Consider the following 21,364-nt stretch of genomic DNA (forward strand, 5'->3'; position numbering starts at 1 on the left):
CACTTTCGTGGGTTCTGATGCTGCCCACCCGTGCTCTGCACTGGTCCGGACTGGTGCTCCCAGTGCTGCATGGGGCAGGGCCATGGGGACCCCTCCACAGCACAGCGTGGCTGCTTTGGGGCTGGCAGCACTTGCCCGGCGCTGGCCATGGGGCGTGTGCTGGCAGCTGGGGCCGTACTGGTGGTACTGGTGGTGCTGGGAACTCACATGTCTGGGGGCCAGCGGGACTCAGGTGAATGTGGGCATCTCAGGGGTGTGGTGGGGACAATGGGAAAATATTGAGAGAGGTGGGAAAAAGGGAGGAAGAGAGCAGAAAATGGGAGCTGGAATGCCCAGACCAGGAGTCCAGCCCAGGGGTCTCCAGCCTGACTCCCCCCTAGCAAGTGGCTCCCACAACCCCTCACCCTGTCCCCAAAATCCCTTGGGACCCAACACCCATCTCTGTATTCTCCCTCCAAAATCTCCAGGCTCCTGCAGTGAGACCAAAGGGGTCCAAGTCCCCACCTAGTGTGACCACAAGCCCCAAACTTTTTTCTCCACACAACAATCTTCCCTCTTTTCCCCTTCCCAGCTTCCCCACAGCAGCTGGGAGCAGCCAAGAGCCCAGCGCTGCCCCAGCCCGACCAGCCCCAGCTCCATCCCTGCTCCTCCCATGGGATGAGATGGGTTTGGGGGGAGGGGGCCAAGGGTGGGCACTGGGCCTGGGGGGAGGAGGAGCAGGGGTGGAGGAGGAGGGATGAAGGAGGAGGGGGGGAAGGGACGGAAGGAGGGGAAGGAAGAGGAGGGACAGAGGAGGAGCGGGAGGAGGAAGAGGAGGCAGCACGTGCATCCATCGCTCCCCGTATCTGCACACCCCTGCCCCGGGAGCATCGCCCCCCCCCCGCATTCCGCAGGTTGCCGGTGGGAGGGACTCAGGTTGGAGAAGTTCCTGGAGAAGTGTCTGGTGGGAGGGAGCCCAGAGTGCAGCAGGGGAACGACTCCTGTCCCTGAGCAGCGGGAGAAGGCACCGGGGATGAACTGAGCATGGCCCCAATTCCCTGTGTCCTGCACTGCCGGGGTGGGAGGTGGAGCTGGAAGGAGGGAGGGGTGGGAGGAAGAAGTTTGGAAGGGTCTTCTTTTACTTCTCATTACCCTGCTCTGAGTTTTTGGAATTTTCTGCCACAAATCTCTCCTCTAGTGCACAGAACCAAAGGGGTTTGGGGCGGTTTTCCCTTTTTCGGGGAAATCAAAGCCATGCACTGATGCTCCGAATTAAGGGCGGGAGTAGCGAGGCTGCAGGGCTTCCCAAGGAGCCGGAGACACCCGACACGCAGGGCTGGGCAGGTCGGGCCGGGAGCAGCGGAGAGCTTTGTTTCTCTTCTCAGCTGAACGGCGGCTCGGGCCGGGCCCGTTCCAGGGCTGTTCCTCAGCTGCGGCTTTCCCCTCACGCAGCCCGGGGGGCGCTGGGAGCGCGGGGCGGGGCTGGGCCGTGTGCAGAGCCCGCCCCTCGCTCCGATTGGGCGGTGCTGCCGTCAGTCGTGGTTCTGGCACGCTGATTGGTCGGAGCGGGGAGCAGCCCGGGCCCGGAGCCGCCGGCAGGGCGGCCGTGGCGCAGCAGAGGCGCCATTGGTGGAGCGTCTGTGCGGGCCCGGGAGCGGCGGCGGCGGCCGGAGCCCGGTGAGGCGGCGGCGGAGCTCGGAGGCGACCCCAGCGCAGGTGGGAGCCGCGCTCGGTTCTGGCGGGGCTCGGGGCCGGCTGCGGGCGGAGGGGGCGGCAGGGGGCTGTGGCGGGTTCGTTGTGGCGTGTGGGCGCCGTGTTGGCCCTGGCGTGAGGGCGCTGCGGGAGCGGCTGCCCGCGGTCTCCTTCCCGCTGCTGCCTCGGCAAGAGCCGGTGCCGGAGCAGCGCTGGCTCGTCCCGGCTGCTGTGGGTAGGACAGAGGTGGCTGCCCCGTGGCCGGGAGTGTGCGGGAAAGTTCCCGTGGCCAGAGGTTTGTGTGCCCAGAGGAGCCGGAGGAGTCCTGTGAAAGTAACTTTATTCGTGGACAAAGGGAGAGGCCACGGGGCATTTCCCGTGGGGTCTGTCCAAGTGTTGGAGGGCGCAGCCTCCTTTTTATGCCGATTTGCCCGGCCGCATCTCCGTGTCCCTTTCCGCAGTGGCTGAGGTCCTTGGAAGGTACAGACTTCCCGATCCGCCTGCTGCATGTGCCCCTTAATGTGCACCCCCACTTTGTATAACATCCGATATTCATGGCTCTGTGAAGTTTTATTTCCTTTGTTCTCTGTTTCACCACTTTTTCTTTGCCATCTCTTTGCCAAAAGCAGTTTGAGTCATTTCATTTTCTACAACCTCCTGGTCCTTCTGCTGGAAGAGAATCTGATGCCATCCCAGGGTGAAATGTGGCGTTGCTCATGGGAGTGGATTGGTGGGTGAGAAGGTCAGGAGCTGGAGCTGTGTGCTTGGTTATGATTTGGAGGACAGCTTGTAATCTAATGATGCATTGAAATGATCAGTGGGTTCTCTGGCACCTGGTATGAATTTGTTCGGGTTCCCAGGGGCTGCTCCATGGTGTTGTTGGATTTGTTCTGGTGGCCGTTCATCTTTTCCCCATTTTTGGGTGCTCCCTCCAGCCAGGGAAGCATCAATTGACCGCTTTTCTCTGATTAAATCATCACATCTTTGGATTCCCAAGTGATTTCGCTGACCTTGTGGCAGCAAAAGCAGCCCAGTGGTCAAACCCACCCTGTATAACACAGACAGTGCCAGCAGATGTTGGAGTGGGGAGGTGGGGAGAGGGATGATTCCCCCCTCCCCCCCCCGCTTTTGTGGGTGAAGTTCTCCCAACATTCTCCGTTTGCTGTTTTCCTTTGCAGCTTCAGGGATTTCTGTTGCAGAGTCAGAGATGCTCAGTGTGGGCTCTGCCTTTAGCGATGCAAATTCTGTCAGTGCAGGGAGGCAGAGCTTGGGGTGAGGGGCAGAGGGAATCAGCCCAATTCCTGTGGCAGGCAAGGAGAGCCTGGGACATTGTGCACACTTCCTGCAGCAGAGTTAATTTGCATTTCTAAAGCTCCTCTTCTTTAGAAGGAAGGAAGTTTGTCTTCCAGGGCAGCCATCAGGTGACTCACCTGTGGCCCCACCAAATAAGCTTCTTTTTTTTTTTGTGTGTGTGTGGTTTTTTTTTTTTTTTTTTTAATATTCTATTATCTGTCATTAGCAGCTTCCACCACGCCTTTTTTTTTTTTTTTTCTGATTTATTTAGGTGCCGTATGTTCAATGTGCCAGTCCTGTTTGGGAGCTTGATCCATAGTGAAATGAGCTATCTGAGGTTTCTCCAGTTAGATGTCCTGCTGTGGTAGGTATTAATTATTCTTAGATATGCAGCAGGAGATAGGCCCTGCTATATTTAATAGTTAAATTTGCAGATAGCAGAAGAGTAAAACAGATGAGGAAGCGTGAACAAGCCCCAAAAGCAAGAGGGTCATGCTAAATCCATGACTTGGAGAGAGATTTCAGGTGGGATTGTGTAAGGAAGTTAGCTCGATTAGAATGTCATAGGGAGGAAATGCTTTTTGTGCCTCAGGAGTCTCAGTTTTTCAAAAAAGGTCACCTATGGCTCTCCAGATAATCCGTTCAGAGCTGTAAGCAGTAAAGCCTTATATAAGAAATATAAAAATAAATAGAAAGGTACTTTTCTTCCATGCATTTTGTTTAACGCAAAGCCACTGTCACAATAGATAATTGAAGGTGTGGTATTATTTTTAAATACACCTTCACACAACGTATTTTAAGGGTCTCCTTTAGCGCTCTTCTAGTTTTGCAAAATGCAACCTAAACATTAACATCGAAAAACCCATACTAAAATTTTGTCATCACTAACAGCCCCACACACAAATAAACAAAAAATTCAAACTAATAAAAAGTTTTGCTACTTATTCTCCTAAAACTTAAAATTCATTGTCATGTCCTGGCCCAAACCCAACTGACAATATCACAGTAGGATTATTGATATTAGGAAAAAACATTCTAATGGTGTAACCTAATCCCGCCCAGCCCAGAGTGTGAGTGTAACTGAGAGCCAGAGTGGAATTCTCCTGCTGTCTCGCGCAGCAGCTGTGGCAAGTGCAGGCACAGAAAGCTCTGAAGCTCGCCCGGTGCCAGCGAGGATTGGCCCCCAGTGCCTGGAGATGCCAGAGGAGGTGCCCAGCCAGACTATTTCAGCAGAGGATCTGTGGGCAGCCCCGGGGCTTCCCCCGCTGTGGAGCCCTGGCTGCTGCTGCGGCCCCTTCTGTGCAGGGTCAGTGGCGGCCTCGCATGGTCCTCCTGCAGCCGGGGAGTGCAAATCCGCGGGGCTTCAGAGAGCCTGAGGCGAGGCTGAGGGGTCCCCCCGTGTTCAGCTGTGCTGGCGGCTGTTTCTGTGCTCGGGGACACTTGGAATGGGCCACGCCCTTGGCCACCAGTGGTGCTTCTTTGCACTCCTCAGGCAGGACCCGATGTCCTGGTTGGATGTTGTGGGCAGCAAAGTCCCCAGGCAGGGTCTGTGCCAGCCGAGCTTCCTGTGGAAGAGATTTCACACGGGACAGGATTCTGGCCACAGACTGCTTGAAACAGACATCCCTGGTCTCCACCCCCCAGTAGGTCGAGAATGAGCAGGGTGAAGAATTGCAAACATCAGTTCCAGGGGAAATAATTGAATATCTGCCTTAGGTCTGGCTCTTCTTTTTGCCAAAGCCAATGGCAGCAGCTGTACCCGTGGCATCTTGGTGTCTCTCAGCAGCTTCAGAAGGTGTTTCTTTATTTCTCCATTCATTCTTACTACCCGACCCAAACTCTGGGGATGCCAGGGCGTTTGGAGGTGCCACTGTGTTCCTAAAGCAGCCAGAACACCCTGAAGGGTCTTTCCTGTAGAATGAGTTCCCCTGTCTGAGTTTATTGCTTCCACAACCTCATATCTTGGAATTGTTTGTTCCAAACATGCCTTAAGAACTGATGCAGGGATTGCTGAAGCAGTTGGACAATGCTTCTGCCCCGCTGTGAGCTGCCATGCTGTTAGCAGAAGATATTGAAGCCTTCCTGCTCAGGGCATTTCAGTGCCAGGCTCTTCCAAGCACCCCCAGCTTGGCCCTTTGAGCTGAGCATGCGGGCGCTGAGCTGCTCTTTGTCTTATTCCCTTTCCTTCAGAGCAGCGTGTCTTGTCACTCTTTTCCCTTCTGCTGCCCTTGCAGAGCCATCCCTAAACACCTTTTCTCCCTCAGGCCAGGGAATGTCTGGTAAATCTCTCCTAGCCCGGGTCTGGAGCTCTGGCACTTGACTGCAGCCATGGGTTTCTTGCCAGCCCCGTGTCCAGGGCCGTTCAAACAAGAGGCTGGGTTCAACCCTTGCCCTGTCCTCAACTCTGAATCCTCCTGTTCCATCCAACGAGTTTCATTCTGTAAGAACCGAGTGCTGCTCATCCATTTAGAGGCTCCTTTGGTTAACAAAGCTGTAACTTGATGCCAGGCTGGAACAATCAAAGATTCTGCTGCTGTCAGTTTTCAGGCCTCAGTTCCCATTAAAGCTGGGGCTGCACAATTCAGCAGACAATGAGGCCACTCTCTGGCCACTGGCTTAAACATTTGAGCCCAGGAATTCCTTTGGCATGGCCCTGATTAACATCCACATGCAATTCAAATGGTTTTTCCCTGTCTGGGAGGGCCAGGGCAGGAGGCTCAGTTAATCTGCTTTTGAAGCCTTGAAAATTGTGCTTTCCTTCTGGTGTCCATGATGGGGTTTCTTGGCTGGCAGGAGAGGAGTGTTGTAGGGAGAGATGCCTGGCTCCAGAAGCGCTGCCTTTAGCAGGGACTCAGTAAGAGGCTGTAGCCCCTTCCTTGCCTCCCTTGGAACAGGGTATTGCTTTTAGACACCACTTGTCCTGGTTGCTCCAAAGGAATTTGGAGAGGCTCCATATCTGATTTTCCCTATTTCCCTGGGGCTGCCCACACTTCTGGGTACACTTCAGCAGAGGCCTTTGCAGACATATGACACCAAGGTACAGCAGCATTAGCCTCTGTATCTCCTTTGACAATAGGAATTTGCATTCCCACTTCAGCCACCAAATGCCTTCCCAGTAAATTACAATCACAATTAGGAAAAAACAGAAATTGATGCATTTCGAACCCATCCCCCACATCTATGAATTGTGGTTGAATAAAACACAGCTGCTCATCTTTCCCACTTATTGCCTGAATAATCAAAGAACTTCTTGACAATTTCTCCCCTTAGGTCTCAGATTCGGAGTGGATCGAGAGGCCCCTGTGTCCATCAGGAGCGGCCTCGTCTCGATCCAGACGCGCCCTGAATGTTCTCAAGGGCTCTGGTGCGGTGGGTCCCTGGTGTGCTGGGAGCTCTGAGAGCCCTGCCAATCCATGTCCATCAGGGCTGGACTTGCTCGTGCTGAGGGTGCTGCTGTCTGTGCTTGCAGTGTCCTTGTGGCCTGCAGCTGGAGCCCTGATTCCTTGCCAGGGGCTGTTTGGGTCGGCTTTGCCGTGCCGAGGAGGGCAATGCCTGTGCCAGGTGCTTGTGGCCGCCGCCGTCCCCTGGGTGCTGGGGCCCCCTTGGGCCCTGCGGTTCATCCCTGGGGGGCTGTAGAAACTCTGCCATGGCCTTTGCCTTCACCTTGGCCTTTTGCTCATCCCTTCTTGCATTCCCCTGCTGAGCCTTTCTGGCCAAGTGCTGCAGGGGCTTCTTGTGCCTCTCCTGCAGCCCCCTCAGTGCCTGTGGGTGCTCATCCTCTGACAGCTGCTGAGCTTTCTGCACAATCAGTCGTTTCTCCAGTGACCCAAACAAGATCGATGAAAGAAAATCCTGATCCTTCCACATCCCGCAGCCTCCTGGGGGCCGGGGGCCACTGCCGGCCCTGCCCGGGGGGTGTTGGGGTCAGGCAGTGCCCGGCGCTGAGCCCCGGCTGCCCCACAGCCCCGGCCCGGCCCCGCAGCTCCCCACAGGCCCCCAGCCCGTGCTGCCCTGTCCTGCTGCTCCCCACCACAGAGAAACCCCCTGAAATCCTGAACTTCTTTGTTTCCCTGTTCTGGAAACTGGGGATACAAATGATCTGGATCAGCTGGCAAATTTTGAGGATAAGATGGTGCTGAAAAACATCCCAGTCCTCAGTTTTTTCCCTTCCTCCTCTTTTCCATCTTCCTTTTCCTTTCTTGCCACATAGATTCCTCCTGCTGCTGTTTGCCTTAACCATATTCCTGCACACTCCCTTCAACCAATCCCTTCCCAGCACACCAACACCATCCGTCCCCTGTTGCTGAGACCCCTTCTCGACTTCCCTTTTTACCCCGGCTGGGTGTCCATGTCCTTAATTACCTCTGGGAGAATGTGCAAACTGGCTCCACATTGTCCCCTTTTGTATAGGACACGATGTCCATGGTTGTGTTCTGTTGGGTGGAGTCGCGGGAGACAAGCACTCAAGGCATGATGTTCAGCAAGTCTCGATTTATTTTTCAAAACTACACTTACTTATAGTACCTTTAATTAGCTCATACATATTGCAAAAGTTGAGCTCCTCATTGGTGGGAGCTATTCCGTGGGATCTACAAACACGGTGGTCTTATCTTTCTCTTCCATATGGTTTCTGTCTTCTTTCTTATCTGAATGCACACTGTTATTTATGCAACCTCTTGCTCAAGGACTCAGTGTCTGCATCTTTTCTAAGCCTCCTGTGTTATCATGACCTTTGCTCTTTAGCCATTCTTCAGAAAGACTCTCAACACTTCCCCTGTTTTCTTTTTGCATGATCATAGTCATATTGACTGACTTTAAAATTAAATTTTTTATACATGACATTATACAGCCAAGCATAAGTAAACCAAGCAAAACAATTATTAGCAACAGCATTAAAGATTTAATCACACTTTTCATCCATCCTTCTAAGCCCATCCACTCTGTAAGTCCTTCTAATCCGAAAAATCCGGAGTCTTTTTTTATTTTTTGGGAGTGTTCAATCTAATTCTTAATTTCGGCGTGGATGGACTTAGAATGATCCTCAAGATCCATACAGCACATTCCTTCAAAGTCTTCACAGCCATGGCCGTGGGCTAAGAGTAGAAAATCTATAGCTGCTCTATTCTGAAGCAGGGCGTGTTGGACTGAACTCAGATCTTCTGCAAGTTCAGACAACACTCGGCTGGTACCGTTTGCCTGTTTAACTACCCAACATGCCAGTTTTTCTAAGTGACGATGGGCTCGTGCCGCAGCTGCACCAGGAACAAAAAGGGAGGTAAAAAGCACTTCTGATTTGCTCCATAGCGTGAGGTCATCCTGACATTCAGGTGTTATAGTTTCTGTTAAAGACCTCTGCCATTGTGTTCGGTGTGTAGCATTAGGATGGTGCTGTGGAAGTGCAAGACTCAGTTGGCCAAAGGTACAGGGCCCACCTACAGGCCTGGATGGAATACCTGACCAGGCACGATTCCCACAAATTAGGAAAAACCCTCTGGGTAACTTTCGAGGGAAAAACGTTCCAGGGGCTGCAAGAGATCGATTTCTCACGGTAATGTTGCATCATTCTAAATCCCACTGTGAAGCATTGCCAATAGGATAAATCAAGGTGGGGTTGGATTCATTCAGTCGACAGCCATTAAGGCTGCCCTCTTGGCATAAATCACGTGAACTATTAATATAAATACAGGCTGTAGCGTTAAGAGAATCAACTAGTTCTAGCTCTTGTGGCTCAGGGCCCACCGGGAGTTTATCATCCCAGCTATCATACTCTTGTAGGCCAGCGGTAATATTCATTGTGGATTTTAATGGTCTAATAATTTTGAACTGGTTCTGGGTCTCGATTACGAAGTTACGCCATGTATTATCTGTTAGTGGTACTCCAACTAAGCATGTCAAAAATGGGGTACTGGGTGTGGCTAAGGAGGCACAGAATGTTGTGGTGTTCAATTCACGTGCCAAGGAGACCCAGATATTATCTCTAGGGTCAAACACCTTAGGAGGATAGGAAAGGGGGTGACCCATTACTGAGCCTGCGATTAGCAGCACGATGCTTAAACCGCCGGCAAACATGATCCCACTTTCTTGGGTCAACTTGCCACTGAATGGGGACCCCGATATTTGGTTGGCACGAGGATTGCAAAATTACAGAGTAGCTATCGGCTAAGATCTTTTTTGCTAAATGCTGTACTGACCACTCTAATTCTCTTAGCCGCAGATCTTCAAGATTTTCAACTAATTGCAAACTGTCAATGATATTTTTGCCTGTGAGTTGTACTAATGCTCCTTGAGCCGTCTCACGGTGCCAGTGAAAACTGCAAGACTGACACCAAAACCCTTCTGATAGATGTTGCTGGTGGACCCACCACTGTAAATTACAGCCTCCGCAAAGCAATCTTACCCACGCCTTATGATTATTACAATTACATGCAAGGCAACTAGACTGGCAAAAGCGCAAAAAGTGTCTCTGCAAATGTGGGAGGAGATAACCCTCTATCTCCTGTTCAGAGTCCACAAGGAAGGTAATGCAAAACCGCTGCTCAGCTTCCTGCAGGATCTGTGATATCTTCCTCTGTACCCTTCTTTTCTTCCTCTGTTGTGGGTTGCTCATCAGTGACAACAGGCTTAGTCCATTTGGCCGGAACCCATAGGGGACCTGTCGGAGTGGACACACATAAGTAACCTCTTCCCCAGTACAAGGTTTTTACAGGATCCTGCCAAAGTCCCGTCTTGGGGTCTTTGTAGCGCACCCAAGGCATGGGCGTCGGGGGTTGAGGATAGGTTCCAAGGTGATGGACTCTGCCTGATGCAGCAGGAGACAACGCTTCCGTGGGCGGGAGGTGAGATCAATAGTGAGTAAGGTCAGAGATCCAGTAGAGCCAGGACTTGGCTGACACCTAGGTGCATCACAAACAGGCGGAATGCTTGAAGCCAGATGTGGTAATGGTACTAGTTGTGCTAACTTTTGTCCTGCCGGGATCTTAACGGGAGGATAATCGGTATGTGCTAAAATAAAAATTTCTTTAGCGGAGTCAGCATCAACAAGACCAGTCTCTACGAGGAGTCCCATTGTAATTGCAGATGAACGACCTACAATAAGTCCTCCCATAGCTTGGCCATTAATGTACACAGGTCCGATGACACCAGTGGCAATGCGATGGATTTCTGATGTTAGCAACTCGGTATCTACTGAGGCTGCCAGGTCCAGGCCGAGACTTCCGCTTGTCGCTGGGCGGGGACAGGTAGAGGTGCTGGAGCGGTTACTTGTGTCGTCGCGCGGCCGCTGTTCGCGCTGGGTCGGGGGTTTCCCTGTTTCTTGTTGCTATTACGGCATGCGTTCGAGTTGTGCGTATTGGATTGACACTTGTTGCACCAGATTCCTGCGGCTGTACATTCGCGACGAATATGACCGAGTGTCCCACAGCGATAACACTTCATGCGGCCACCTGGAGCTGGGCGGGGACGTGCTGCTGCCGCTTGGAGAGGAGCAAGGGCTGCCATAACCTGATTTTGAGAGCTAATAGCCTGTTCTTTAAGCCCTTCACCTAATTTTGCTAAAGCCTGTGCTAAGAACAGCTGAGAGCCAGTGGGCATGGTAGCAGCCTTTTCTAGGAGCTGCTGGACAGTCCAATCCCCTGGGGTGGAAGTAATGAGGGCACGGGTGGCTTGATTGCCATTTTGTAAAAGGCATTGCTTAAGTAACGGGTCATGCATATGCTCTTGAACCCCAGCTTTTGAGATGGCTTCCATAACTTTGTCAACAAAAGAGCCTAAAGATTCCTCTCTGCCTTGCTTAATGTTCATATACATAGGGATCCCACCCGGGGCTCGGACTTTATCCATAGCTTTCTTAGCAACTGCCATAGCTTCCCGCAATTTAGCAGGGCCTAGTGCAGCCTGAGCCTCAACCCTCATATGTTGACCCTGTCCTAGAAGTTCATCTACAGTGATATCTGCTAACGGATCTCCCTGGGGTCTAGCGAGATCTGCACTAACAGCTGCCTCCTCCCTCCAGCGAGCCTCAAAAAGCAGTCGCTGATGCGGGGTATACATGAGCTTAGTAATGCCTTTAATGTCAGCAGGAAGAAGGGTAAAAGCGTTAAAAATATAATCAAGCATCTGTTTAACTGGTTCACTGGTGACACCGTAATTCCCCACCGTTGCTCGTAGCTGAGCTAACAGCTTCCAGTCGAGGTTAGTAACTTGCGCAATATTGCTTCCCTGTGGATTAGGAACAAACAGAACAGGGAAAGCCAAGCTTTCCTGGGCAGCCGCTAGCATCTCTGCATCGCCTTTATGCAAACCGTCACGAGCGAGAGCTGCCCACAGCTCTCTATGACCCTTGGCCATGGCCTCCGCGAGGTCAGAATCCGCCCCAGGGACAGGCTCATGGCTTAGGAAAGGGTTTTGCGAACGAGAGCGATCCGGAGGAACAGACGGCTGCGGCGGCGGCGGCTGCTGCGGCTGCCGCGGCTGCTGCGAGGGGGACGGGGGCGGGGACTGCAGGGGAGGATCAGGGGGCGCAGAGGGTGAGTGTGAAGCCGGGCCGGAGGCAAATGCCTCAGGCGGAACCTCGACTGTAGCAAAGGTGGGGGGGTTAGGGGCAGCGGAGTAAAGGGAAGCAGCAGAATCGTAATTACGGTTTTTATCATGGACTGCCTTAATTTTTTCTGCTGCCCTTTACTTTGCTTGTACCATTAAAAGTTCATTATAAACAACTCTCCATATTTTAGCTATCTTTTTAGCTGGCTTATCGTCATCTAAGACAAGATCCCAAAGTTTATCACTATACGCGCGCCACTGACTTAATTCATGAATGGAGTGGGGGTCAGTGAAAAAACCGTAAGAGCGCGCATGCGTTAAAAGAGCGGGGAGGTCTTTATCAAGATCAATCCCTTTAAAATTACGCTTAAGCAAAAAAGCCTTGAAAAGTTCCTGTGCTGCTTGCCTTTCCATACTTACGTCGGTACCGTTGCTAGCCCCTCCAGGCTTCGGCAGCACGTATCGGCGAGCCCGCCTGTGCGGTCGCTCGGGCGCGGAGGAAATCGTTGCAGTATACGAGACCTCTTTCGCCGTCCGTCTAGCTGCGGGACCCGACCCCAACGCAACTCCCCCATCGCATAAGGCTAGGGCAACTGTCCCTGTTCGGGCGCCAGATGTTGGGTGGAGTCGCGGGAGACAAGCACTCAAGGCATGATGTTCAGCAAGTCTCGATTTATTTTTCAAAACTACACTTACTTATAGTACCTTTAATTAGCTCATACATATTGCAAAAGTTGAGCTCCTCATTGGTGGGAGCTATTCCGTGGGATCTACAAACACGGTGGTCTTATCTTTCTCTTCCATATGGTTTCTGTCTTCTTTCTTATCTGAATGCACACTGTTATTTATGCAACCTCTTGCTCAAGGACTCAGTGTCTGCATCTTTTCTAAGCCTCCTGTGTTATCATGACCTTTGCTCTTTAGCCATTCTTCAGAAAGACTCTCAACAGTGTTCAGGCTTTGTTGTTGTTCTGGAAGTTGAGGAATTGAGCAGGAGCTTGGCTGAGCAGCAGTGTGTGTCAATCAGTAGCATTTTGTGGAGCTGATGGTTTCTGCTTGTGTCACTTGCTTGTGTCCAAGTCCGTGTGGCTGTGTCCGAGCAGATTGAGAGCATGTGTTTGTAGGGAGGCGTTGGTGTTGTTCCTTCGCTGGGGGTGCCCGGTTTTCGGGCCATCCCCCCTGGAGCAGGGTGTCCCCCCTTGGTGCAGGCGCGGCCCTCAGGCAGCGCTCAGCCAATCAGCAGGCGCGGCGCTGGTGACTCAGCAGTTGCCAGGCAGAGCCGCAGCGCCCGGCGCTCCCCAGCTGGAGCCCCCGTGTGGCCCGGCCTTGGCGCCCCCCGCGAGGGGAATTTGGGGAGGTGGGAGGGGGGGAGCGCCAAGGCCGGGCCGGCCCGTGCTGTGCTGGCAGAAGTGGCTGCGGCGGGGGCCGAGTGCGGCCAGGAGCGGCCGAGAGCCCAGCGCTGCCCCAGCCCGAGCTGCCGCAGCTGCATCCCTGCTGGTGCTGTGGGATCCGAGAGCTCTGGGGGGCAGAGCGAGCCAGGGGTGGGTGTTGGGCCTGGGGGGAGGAGGAGAAAGGCTGGAGGAGCAGGGCTGGAGACCAGAATGGTGAAAGGATGGACGTGGGAGCAGCAGGTGGGATTCTGCAGGAGAAGGAGTAGTGTGAGGAAGAGGAGTGTGAGGAAGAGTAGGGATACAGGAGGAGGAGGAGGAGCAGGAAGAGGAGGCACCGCAAGGTTCCAGCACTCGCTGTATCTGCAGCCTCCCCCCAGCCCCAGGAGCGTTGCCCCCCCCCCATCCAGCAGGTGATCAGGGAGGGAGATCCATGATTTTCCCGGGGGTAAACTTTGGTGTTTCTGAGGTTTCTTGGTCTCCATGTTGGTGCTTTGGTTTTTTTTGTGGGGGCTGAATGTTTATATTTTGGAGGGGATTTTGTCTGAATCATGATGTTTTTGGAGTTTTGGGTCTGTGTCTTGATGTTTGGGGGACTTCTGGAGTGAATCTTGGTGTTTTGGAGGTTTTTACAGACACAAGATGCCCGGTGATGGACTTGGGCAGGAGGAACCCCCAGCCCAAGGCACTCATCCCTTGTTTCTCCCCCCAAACCAGGATTTGTCATTCCCAAGGCGTGGCTGGATGGAGGAAGAGGAAAAGCCCCGGAGATGCCGCATGAGGAGGGGCTGCAAACGCAGCCCAGAGAGATCCAAGGAGGAAAGAGCCCCCCTGTGCCGGGAAGGCGGCTGGAGATCCAGGGGGAGCTCAGAGCTGGGGGAGAAGCCTCAGGGTGGGGAGAAGCCCCACAAGTGCTTGGAATGTGGGAAGGGCTTCAGGTGGAACTCCAGCCTGATCCGGCACCAGAGGTTCCACAATGGTGAGAAGCCCTATGAGTGTGGGGAATGTGGGAAGAGCTTCAGCCGGAATTGCACCCTGAGGGAACACCAGCGCACCCACACCGGGGAGAGGCCCTACGAGTGTGAGGAATGTGGTAAGCGCTTCAGCCAGAGCTCCAGCCTGAGGGATCACCAGAGGATCCACACTGGGGAACGGCCCTATGAGTGTGGGGAATGTGGGAAGAGCTTCAGCCATGTTTCCAGCCTGATCCAGCACCAGAGGATCCACACTGGGGAGAGGCCCTATGAGTGTGGGGAATGTGGGAAGAGCTTCTGCCAGAGCTCTAACCTGATCCAGCACGAGAGGATCCACACTGGGGAAAGGCCCTATGAGTGTGGGGAATGTGGGAAGGGCTTCACCAACAGCTCCCAGCTGATCCAGCACCAGGTGGTTCACACCGGGGACCGACCCTATGGGTGTAGGGAATGTGGGAAGAGCTTCTGGCGGAGCTCCATCCTGAGGGAACACCAGCGCACCCACACCGGGGAACAGCCCTTTGAGTGTTCTGAGTGTGGGAAGAGGTTTCGGAGGAGGTCTGATCTCCTCGTACATCATCGCATTCACACGGATGAGAGGCCCTTCCGCTGCCCCGACTGCGGGATGGGCTTCAAACGCAACTCCCACCTCATCATCCACCGGCGCATCCACACTGGGGAGAGGCCCTATGAGTGTTCTGAGTGTGGGAAGAGCTTCTCTGTGAGGTTTAATTTAACCCAACACCAACGGAGGCACCGCTAAGGGAAGCCCTGCGAGTGCCCCGAGTGCGGGAAGAGCTTCGTGCGCTGCTCCAGCTCCATCCCCCGTGGGAGGATCGGCGTTGGATGATCCCCAGTGACCCCCGTTGGGCAGAGCCCTGATGACCCTTGTTCCGGGTGATCCCCGCTGGGTGGGGGGAAGGTGTTGGAGAGATTTCTTTGCCTTCTCCTTGTGCTGCTGGGATTTGCTCGGTAATAAATTCCCTCGCTGTGCCCAGGCTGGGTCTGTTGTGCCCGTGCCAGTGTAAAGGGTTCAAATCATTGTACCTGTGCAAGTGTAAGGTACAGGGTAAAAGTTAGCAAATATTGGCCACAAACTTAAGGCACAGAATGTAAGTTGGCAAGAAATGGGGAACAAAAGTCTCAGAAATGATGAACAAAGCTTGCTGAGACCAATAGAGAAACTGCAGAAGCAGCCAGGGAGAGACTGCGCCTGCCTAGGAAAGAAAGGTGAAAAGTGCAAAGCGAGGAAGACTGTGGCACCTGGGCAGGTGATGGGGGTCAGGAGGAATTTTTTTTACCTCCCCGAGTAGGAACCCATTTCCACTCCCCTTCATCCCCCAGAGGTCTCCTCCCTCAGCCTGATGGTGAGAGGCATGGGAGTGCTCTGACTGCTGGGGGGCTTCTCTTAGGGATGGAAGGGTGAAACTCCACCAGTCTATTTCCCTTTTCCTTTCCCTAATGCTCCTTAGTCTTTCCACTTCCTCCTTAAGCTTGACCACCAGGGAAAGGAGATCATTCACTGCTCACAGCTCAGGCAGGTGTCTTTGACAGCGTCCCCCGGTGCTACTGCCAGGCTCAAACACTCCTCACAGGAAGGGGTCTGGACAGACACGTCCTTCTGGGAGGGTTCTGCTTGGCTGGGTACACTTTTAGTGGCTGGAGCTTTTGATCGTGTGAGGACCATTGCTGAAAAAACCCAACCAACCAAATCTCAACACAAAAACAAACTCAAAACCCCACGGGCAGGAGAACACCCGCAGCCCTGCCCTCGGAGATGTGCCAGGGCCCTGTTTGCCCGCTCCTGTTCCCCGCACTCCCCAGAGCCCTTTTTGAATCCGAGCGCCGCTGGCCGGAGGAAACCTCACCCTATGTGGGGGTGTCACCCCCTTTTCTCTGCCCACAGAGCTCCTGAGCCGGCGGCGGCCGCAGCCCCTCCCCGTGGCCTCGGGTCCGGCCGGGACCCCAAGCTCTGTCCCCACACTGATTTTGGGGGGGTCATGTGTCCACCCCAGCCCTGCTGTCACTCTGCCTCTGCCTGGCTGCTCCCAGTGTTCTCAATAAAGCTTCCCAGTTTGCCCTGGTCCTGTTTATTGGGGAGTGGTGGGGAGCTACTTAGGGGGGCTGAGACAGGGGGCGGGCAAAACCCAGGGATGGATTGCGAATAGGGACCCTTGTGTGTCCCTCCTGTGTCACTCTACAAATCCCAAGGCAGCACCCAGCGAACCCCAAAAGGCGCACCAGGAACCCCCTAAGAGGAAGGAGTGGGAGAAAGGATGGAGAGAAGCAGGCAGGATTAGGATGGAGGAGGAGCAGGACCCTTCCCAGCTCAATTTGGGGTTCCAATCCCTCCTTTCCCTCAATTCAGACAGCTCCTGGCAGCTTTTTTCTGGGAGGAATCCTTGAGTTTTGGTGGTTTTGGGGTGCAGTTTTGCAGGGGGACAGCTCTGTCTGGCCCTCCCCTCCCTCTTGTGGCCTCTCAGCTGCCCCCAACACCCTGAGGGTGCTGGGATTTCCTTCCTGGGGACAAGGACCTTCATTCCCTTCCAGGAGCCCAATGCTGGCTGGGGGTCCAGCTCAGGGGGTCCTTGAGCAGCTGCCCCAGAACCTCCGCCAGGGTCTCCCAGCGCAGCCGGAGCCGCTCGGCCTGGGGGCCCCAAAGCCCTCAGCAAGCCCCAAGTCCCTCCCAGGAACCCTCAACTCCCTCAAACCCAGCATCCCCCACATCCCCTGCAAGTTCCCCCCATGGCACTGGCCATGGCCACGTCCTCGCATATCACTGGCCATGTCCCCCCATGTTCCCACCCATATCATTGTTCCCTACGTCTGCATCCATGTCCGTGTGTTCCCGTGTCACTCTCCGTGTCTATGTCCCACCATGTCTGTGTCCCTCCATGTCCCGTGGCTGTGTGTCCCCATGTCCCCACCTGTGTCTCAGTTCAATTTCTTTATTTTTGTAGCTTTGTCAAGGCAGACATAAAAGCCACACTAGTCGTAGTCCATAGTCAAGAAAGGTAAAAAGATTTTTTTTCTCTACTGCTATTTTTATACCTCTTCACAATGGCTGTGGCCTAATTTAAGATTGGCTGCTTAGCAAACAATGACAGGGCTGTCTAACAATGACCATTCAGGCAGTAAAGTAATCAGCTATACAAGCAAAAGTATAGTTGCTACATGTTATCCACAAGTTCTTCCTTGTACACTCTCAATGTCCCATAACAAGAACATCCTCCCCTTGTGTCTGGAACATCTTGTCTCATTGATTATCTTCTTGGCCTTCTCTGTGGGTTTTACTAAAGCTGCAGAATTTCACTGTCATATTCTCACAGGTAAATTCTGACTGTTTTCAGGTCTGACTCTGTGAGATTGTCCGTCCGGCTGTCAATCTCCTCAGGTCCCCCTTTTTTTTGTATTACAAAGGCAGAGTTTATTGACTTTTGCAGGGCCCTTTGCAAAAAAGACAATAAACACAGCACAATGAGCAGGATGCAAAAAATAACCAATAGGATCAGGCATCCAATTTTAAGTAGATTTTTGATTTATTTTGCAATTTGCTAATTTCCAAACAAACAGTTTGGAAAATCAAATTTTGATTTTTCACACAATTTTGACACACTTGTTTGTAATTCTTTAATGTGGGCATGAATAGATTTTGAAGGATCAGAAAAATTCATACAACACATTCCATCGAAATCCACACATCCATGTCCCTGTGCTAGCAATAAAAAATCACTAGCAGCTCTCTTTTGCAGTGTAGTGTGCCTTACTGAACCACCATCTGTTAATAATCTGGCTAAAGCAAGCAAAGTGGCATTAGTCTGCCGAGCTAACCAACATCCTAACTTGCTTAACAGTCCCAGTGCTTTAGGAGATGCTATTTGTGGAGAAAGGAAGGAAACAGCCCCTCGAGTACCTGGCGGCAAAAATTTGGAGTTGTCATCGCAATCAGGGGCAAATGCATGGGTGCTGCGTTTTCCCCTCCGTGGTTTATGCTGTAAAATCATAGATGTGTCAGGATTAACAATGAGAGTCGTTCTAAGCTGCAAGGACCTCCCTTGATGTGTGACGGAATCGCAGCCCATGCTCAGTCTCCGCAAATAAAAAACACCCCTGGTGGCAAAGCTAGAGGAACAGTAGTAGAGTGTGAAATACGTGGTGAACTGTAATTGCACCAGGCACTTTTATTTGCAAATATGGGTTGCTTAGGAGAAATATCCCATACCTCAGACTGATCAGATCCAGAGTAATTGAACTTAACACAAAGGTCCATTTTCACAGCTCCTAAAAGCTCTGTTTCTTGCAGCTCAAGAGTTGCAGGGGGAGGGTATGAAACCCACTGATCCCAAGCAGCAGCGTGATTATTTGATTGTAACAGCTTGCGAACTGTCCTAGGCTTTGGCCAGGCACCTATTGGCAAGCCAACCAGGCAGGTAGGAAAAGGATTGTCAGGAGTAGTGGTGCTAAGCACAGAGTATCTTGCTCTGTCACATTGGCCAGGGTAACCCACACGTTGGTTCTCGGCTGACTGACAGGCCAAGCAGAAACAGCAGGCACTAAGCTCAGCAAAACTGACAAGGACCATATTAGCACCTGCATTTTTCTGTTACTCGTTGCCATTTGCACTCCAGTACATCCCAGTGCAAGCCAATACCCTTGATCACAGGGATATACAGTGCAATACAGTCCTGTTTGGTCACCGGTGCTTGATGCTCTCTCTGGTCAGAGGTAGCTCGAACTACACTGCCAAGGTCATCAGCCTGTGTTGCTGTTACCCTCAGGATCTGGACGAACAGGCAGTGGCATGTTCTGCTGCAAATCAGGATGCACACACCTTGCTGGCACCCACCGTGCTCCAGTACCTGTGGAAACACAAGTGTATCCACGCCCCCAAGTGATAAGGTCCCAGGGGTCTTCCCACTGGCTGGTGAGCAGATTCCTTACCCGTACTTTAGCTCGAGGCAAATGTGTTTCACTGGTGGACGGCAAGGAATAAAAATTATTTAAAATTGAGGGATTGTTTGAATGAGCCGGTATGGTCAAGTGATTGATGGTATATACAGCTTTCAAAAGTTTGGACTGTGAGGTTTCCCCTTGCATTCTCTCTTTTTGTTTTTCTAAAACAGTTTGACGTGTGTGATGAGCATGTTCAACGACAGCCTGACCAGTGAGAGAATGAGGAATACCAAATTTGTGAGAGATGCCTTACAAACCTAAGAAATTCTTAAATTTCTGAGAGGCGTAGGCTGGCCCACTGTCAGTTTTCACACAGGCAGGTATGCCTAAAGCAGCAAATGCTTGCTGCCAGTGCAAAATGACATCACGGTCCTTTTCTCCAGCATGAGCAGAAGCCCATATAACAGAGGAAAAGGTATCAAAGGATACACGTACATATTTAAAACAACCAGATTCTGAAATGTGTGTAACATCAGTCTGCCAAAGCTGTAGGGCCAAAAGACCATGGGGATTTACTCCTAAGGGCAAAGGTCCATTAAAGTTATGACAATCTGGGCAGGCGTTAAAAATAGCACGAGCTTCTGTAGGTGTTAGTGAAAACTGTTGACACAATGTGCGTGCATTTAGAATAAAAAAGGTATGAGATGTTTTAGCCTGGGTGCTACAGTGGGGATTCTGTAACACGATGTATCAAACAAGGAGTCCCCTGGAAAAGAAATATATATGGACCGATTCTTGATAGATGTTTCAGAGATGTTTATTTCTCCAGCCGCATGGCCGGGATCTGCCGAGGAACTGTTACAATCACGGGACCCGAGGGTCCTTGCCCACGCAGGGGAACACAAACCAACCAATGGGAATGAGACTGACCAGGGGCAGGGGAACCCCGTGTCTGTGCCCTCAGGGCCCCTCTCCCAGGGCTACATGGCAGGGGGGAGGGACCCTGACATTTCACCTGTTTATTTTTAACAAAAGAGATGTAAAACATAATATTGAAAACAACTGGATAAACATAACAAGGACAGTTTTAAAATAAGCCACCCTCCTGGGTCTTTAAATGTCCTAACAGATTCTCTGAACATCTTAAGGATGACAGAAGGGAGACAGAACTCTCTGAGCATGCTTTGTGGGGAAAGTGATGCAGGAGAGGGTTTAATTTCTTCCCTCCCCCTTTTCATCCCCCACTTGGCATTGGAAAGGGATTTTTGGGGAAACAATTGGGGAAAGGTATGGTTTTGTGAGGGAAACCATGGGTGGAAAAATGGATTGGGAATACACTGGAGGTAATAGGATATAGGATAAAAGGGAAAGGAGAGATTAGGAAAGGGAGACTCTGGGGGGGCTCATAATGGGGATATTGCCTAAAATGACTACAATTTTTATATACTGCCTTTTACAGAAATACCATTATGCATAGTGACCTCCGCTGCCTGCAAGCCTTTTCACCTTGTACAATTTTGAATTCCACCACCTCTCCATCTCCCAATCTTGGGATGTATTTTTCAGGGTTATTCTTTTTAATAGCAGTTCTATGCACGAATATGTCTTGCTGGTTGTCACATCTCGTTTTAAACCATAATTTTAACATTATATCATTTTACTATTCCTAAAACCTTAGCTACGGTGATCTTTTCCTTTTTCCAAGTGGCTGCTGTTTTCTGTCTCGCTGCGTTCTTGCTTTCGCTTGCTCCCGTGTTGGAATTGCCAGGGCTGCTGGTGCTGCCGGGGCCGCCAGAGCTGCTCGTGCCTGCGCGTTCTTCCCGGGGTTGCATTCGGGGCCGCACAGGCCAGGCCGGGCCGCACTGCTCCATTCTCCGTGTGTCACCTCCTCTGGTCACAGCTTTGCTGCTGATGCCAGGCGCTGCGCTCACGTATCGGCCAGGCCCCTGAGCAATGACCCCCCGTGCCCTGCTCCAGCGCGCATTTTGGCTGGGCGCGGCTCCACTCCACTGCTGCCAGCCACCGCCCTCGTGCCGCCCCTCTCAGTCGGGTGTTCGCAGGGCTCACTCCACCACGCGCTGTGTGTGGCCGGGCGGGCACTGCCGGGTCACACCAGTCCCACCGTGCCTCGCTCCACCGCCGAAACTGCAGCTCGCATCACTCTGCCTGCGTGCAGGAGCTGCCTCACTGCTGCTAGGAGAGGGCTCGGTCCACGTGGCCAAGGCCACACGGTCCCTGAGCCAGTACACAGCTGACATTGCTCAACAGTCTCGGTAATTAAAGAATATTCACGAAAATATTCTTCCATCGGCATATATTTTGACTCAAAAATTAGCTGTGTCCAAACAGTCTTCCAAAAGTCTTTGGTAAGAATTAAATCCCAAGAAACATAGAAAAAGTTCTTAAACAACCATGAAAGGAAATGTTTCAGTTCCTTTTGACCTTAAATTAAGCTAAAATTTACAAATTGTTGTTCAAGAATCTTTTTAAGATAAATGTCCATATGCGGCTCTGAGAGCCAAGAGTCTTCCCCACGGTTCCTCCATAGTTTAGATATGGAACAGCAAAACAAGAACAAGAAGAGGAATCCAAAGTTTCTTTACTCAC

The 21,364-nt window shown here is 52.1% G+C and overlaps 1 protein-coding gene across 1 annotated transcript; it reads left to right on the plus strand.

Moving 5' to 3' along the window:
* Positions 1 to 1,569: 1,569 nt before the first annotated feature.
* LOC309584098 (uncharacterized protein) lies at positions 1,570 to 14,637 on the plus strand. The gene is made up of 2 exons (XM_082300019.1): positions 1,570 to 1,695; positions 13,608 to 14,637. The coding sequence occupies exon 2, from the start codon at positions 13,635 to 13,637 to the stop codon at positions 14,625 to 14,627; it is 993 nt and encodes a 330-aa protein (XP_082156145.1). The 5' UTR covers positions 1,570 to 1,695; positions 13,608 to 13,634; the 3' UTR covers positions 14,628 to 14,637.
* Positions 14,638 to 21,364: the final 6,727 nt, after the last annotated feature.

This window comes from Coloeus monedula, assembly GCF_965178545.1.
Source record: "Coloeus monedula genome assembly, chromosome: 36".
Lineage (NCBI taxonomy): Eukaryota > Metazoa > Chordata > Aves > Passeriformes > Corvidae > Coloeus > Coloeus monedula.

What these genes read in the sequence shown, in the direction of transcription:
- LOC309584098 (XM_082300019.1), top strand. Translation starts at nt 13,635, where the DNA reads ATGGAGGAAGAGGAAAAGCCCCGGAGATGCCGCATGAGGAGGGGCTGC.